Genomic DNA, 4115 nt, shown 5'->3' on the forward strand with positions numbered 1-4115 from the left:
GTGTGTGTGTGTGTGTGTGTGTGTGTGTGTGTGTGTGTGTGTGTGTGTGTGTGTGTGTTTCACTCGCCAGGTTTTCATCTCTGTTCATTACAATAATTCAGATGCTTTTCCCAGATGTCCGTATTTGTACCGTTTGTGAATTTAGAGTGTTAGGAGTGTTTTAATTTCACATTCTGTTGAGCCGTTCTTATTTGTTGTTTTCATTCCACACTTGAAGTCTTGTGTCACGTACAGCAATTTGATTCGCAAATGATTAAGTAAGGAGGTGTTTACATCTATTTATGGCTAATAAAGAGATCAGGCTAATGCACTTTTAAACAAAATGAAAATTATTTGAAGAAGAACGATGTATGATCACAGCTTTGTGAATCTGACATTAGATTGATAACACACATTTCTGATTTTGAGCGTGCATACTTTTAATTGTGTATCAGATAAAATTTAATCGGGTTCCAGACTGGCTGTCATTCTGCTTTGGCATGCATCCAGGAGGCTTATGTTAATGCCTTCAACAGCACTTTTGAAACCACATCTTGATTTGTTTTTATTCTCTCAACTTCAAAATCAAAACTTTTTGACCCTTTCCTGAATTTCTCTCCTCTACCTCCAGATCCCTGTTATGACAGGAGCCTTCATGGACTCCTCGCCCAACGACGACTACAGTGGCGAGCACTCACTCTTTAACTCTTCGGCCAGTGTCAACGCCGCGGCCTCGGCGGCCTCGGTACAAGGCCAGCAGGACGAGCAGCAGTCCATGTCAAGTGATGCCATCTGGCTCTGGATCGCCATCATCGCTACGATTGGAAATATTGTGGTGGTGGGCGTCGTCTATGCCTGCACATTCTGATAAACATGCTTACCAAGACAAACTGCAAAATCACAGGTCATGCATTTTTTTCTTTCTTGGATGACTAAAACCCCAAAAGTATCTTTAGAGCGGACACATCCTCCATCTTTATGTCGCTCTTTTTCTTCCCTTCGCTAGGTCTTTGGATTATTTAGAGCCCCCGTGGATTGTCTAAGTTCTGACAATGACAAATACACGTCCATACTTCTTTATCGAAGAGAAAGATTGGTACTTGGCTGCATTTGTCATCGACAAGCACTTTTAAATTCTACGGCTGTAGGTTTTTAGAAGGAGCTTGTGTGCATGACAGCTCTTTTGTTAAAGACAGAAATATTATGTGCGCTCTTACTTCATAATCAGAAACTTTTTTTTTCAGCTTGAGTTTGTTTCTATATTTCTGTGAAGACATCCTCCTCATCCATAAAACAGATGGGAGAGCAGAGACTGAATTAGGTTTAAGATTTGGAATGAACCAGATCAGTTTAACGTTCATCAACAAGGTTTTTAAATTTAATTTCATTCATGTTGGGCAGATCTGAAGCCAGGGTAATAAAAATGCATTTATTCATCATAAAGATACCTAATGTCTAAGAGTTTGTAAACAATTTTGATGACTCAACAAACGACTTTGTTAAATAGTTTTTATTTTTATTTTAATTAAAGTGGGGTTTTGCAGAATGGTAGTCAATATCTTACCCGGCGTAAACAGCAGACAGAACAATCCAAGAATGAAAGAGAAATGCTCAAGGAGAGTCAAGTTTATGGTTTGCCAAAATGAGTCTTATTTCAGAGGGAATTTCAGCAATGTTTTAACTTTGTCACTTTGGTGTCAGATAATTATTTTTCCAGACATTGACTCTGAAATCTGTTTCATATTATAGCACTTGTTTAAACTGTAAAAATGAAAGATTTGGGGTCAGATTTATAAAACTGGCGTACGCACAATATGAGCCCAGAAACTTGCGTACGCCACTTTTCACGCAAAGGTTGTGATTTATAAAATCCAAACTTGACGTGAAAATGTGCGGTGCCTCACGCCAGCTCTGACCCATGCGTACGCTCATTTTGGAGACGTGAAGCTGTGACACAGATGGTGAAGTGAGGAATTAGAGCCACATTGCGTCATGATCACTGTCAGATATTTAATTTCCCTTCATAATAAGATTTAGGTTTTTATTCAAATTTATCATCAGCTTTCTTAACAATATTTATGCTTCTGCTGCTGAGCCAGAAGGAGCTTTGAAATAAAAAAACTTAAATCTTAAATAAAAGTTCACGCAACTCATTAATTTATTTCCTCCTCCTCACAGAACCCGCCCTGACAAGAGACATTTCAACAGCAGAGCATCACGCTTTGGGTACACGCAGGGCGCGCCCACCCTCACCCGTGTGGATGTTATAAAACTTYACTTTTTAAAGTCCGTATTTGTCACGCACAGGGGGCGGGGGGATCCTGTGGGGATGTGTGTGCATGTGTGTGCATGTGGGGGGTGGTCTGTCGCAGATAACAGAGGAGGGGGAGGACGGGGAGACGAGTGGTGAAATTATTTCTAAGTTTATCTGACATTTAATTTTATTTATTGTTTTTATCGTCCTGCAGGCTCTCAAAGAGAATTAATTTGAAGCTGAATTTTTGATAAAAATCATTAGATTACTCTAAACATCTGTAAACCTGCAAAATTGGGGAAAATTTGTCAATTACAGACATTCTGTTCACGTGAGCAGCACCTGTCATCCTCCAGATGCACGACGGAGCGTGTCTGAACCAATCACTTTTGTTGGCATTGATCACCTGACTGATTTAAATACATCTTAACATTCATGAGGTACTTTACATTGACTGTTTATGGTTGAATGTGGGCGTGTAGAGGGTAGAACCTGAGGCGGGACCTCGTGCGCAAACTCTGACGTACGGCTGTGATTTATAAATGAAAGRTGCGCAGAAACRTGCGTACGCATGGTTTTATAAATCTGAATTTTTTTGGCGTACACTATTTCCGCCTTTTGGCTGTACGTTCACTTTTAGTATAGTTTTCACACAATCCTTTATAAATCTGACCCTTGGGCTTTTTTAACGAATGAAATTTGCTCCAGAATAGGCTTCTAACACAGGTTCTCCAAACTGAGATTACACTCATTGCTGTCTACAGCAGGTAAGACATTGAATGTTAATAACTACTTAAAAAAAATCTCACTTCAAACAAACAATAAACTAATGAGTAAAATCACATAAAATGTTTCTGCACTGCCAACTCAATCAAGGATCCCATCATCCCTTCATAAGTTTTATGAGTGTTGGATCAAATGTAGCATCTATCAAGGATTATTTGAAAATCAAATAAAACTATCATATTATTTTCAGTTGGGTTTAGATTACACTTGCAGATAACATAAATAGTATTAGAAGCACAAATGAAACCAAATATTGTAGTTTTTTTCTTGTTCTATAAACTTTTTACATTTACATTTTTGTTGAACTTGTAAATGACTTCTTCTCAACGCAGATAAGTTGCACTTCCTGCAATGCTAACTTAAACTTCCGTTTGGTAAAGATTTGTTTGTGCAAAAAGTAGAAAATATGTCCATATGTGATGTAGCACAGACCAGAAACCAACTGGATTTTGTTCATGTTGTAACGGAAGGTTGTGCGTAAAGATTTATTTATTTATTTTTACTGTATAAATAATGATTTGTTTGGCCTGGGATTCCCTTTACTTGTGTGTGAAAGTTGGAGCATATACGGGGTGTGAAGCTCATTGTAACAACATAAATGTCCCTTTTGGGGGGGTTTACTTATCAAGGAGATGGGAGAACAAATGCATCTCCGTCAGCGTAGAGGTGATTAGGTTTCTGTCTGGTGAGCTCAAAGTGGATCACATAAAATGTAAATGCTCAGCAGAAAACCGCAGAAAAATCTTTGCACTGGCTTTGTCTTTTTGTTACCTTTTCTATTGCTTTAAACCACTGTATCCATGTATTTGTCTCAGTGGACAAGGACTGCGACCAAGTGGTTATAAAACATCATGACACTGTGTTCATCTTGGATCGGAAACACAACAACCAATGCATCAAGCATATCCCTGGCACCAGCTGAACCGCTGCAGTGCATCATTCAGCTTTGGAACGGAGCTGATTTTTCAACCATAAGACGTTTGAACCAGCACACAGAGGTAAGAAGTGAGTCCCGAGCCTTACTTTTGACGCTGGAGGCAACTGGTCTCTGCTACAAATGGCTCTAATTCGTGTGGAAAGTTCAACCTGAGACTCA

General features: G+C 39.1%; 1 protein-coding gene across 1 annotated transcript in view; it reads left to right on the forward strand.

Annotated features, from left to right (window-relative positions):
* Positions 1-1522, forward strand: part of LOC106526359 (uncharacterized protein C14orf132) — a gene marked incomplete in the record, with an annotated part of 34469 nt that extends 32947 nt beyond the window's left edge. Inside the window, 1 exon segment of the mRNA XM_014020951.1 lies at positions 611-1522. Coding sequence (XP_013876405.1) covers positions 611-847 — 237 coding nt within the window.
* Positions 1523-4115: the final 2593 nt, after the last annotated feature.

Source organism: Austrofundulus limnaeus, unplaced genomic scaffold (genome assembly GCF_001266775.1).
Source record: "Austrofundulus limnaeus strain Quisiro unplaced genomic scaffold, Austrofundulus_limnaeus-1.0 Scaffold273, whole genome shotgun sequence".
Lineage (NCBI taxonomy): Eukaryota > Metazoa > Chordata > Actinopteri > Cyprinodontiformes > Rivulidae > Austrofundulus > Austrofundulus limnaeus.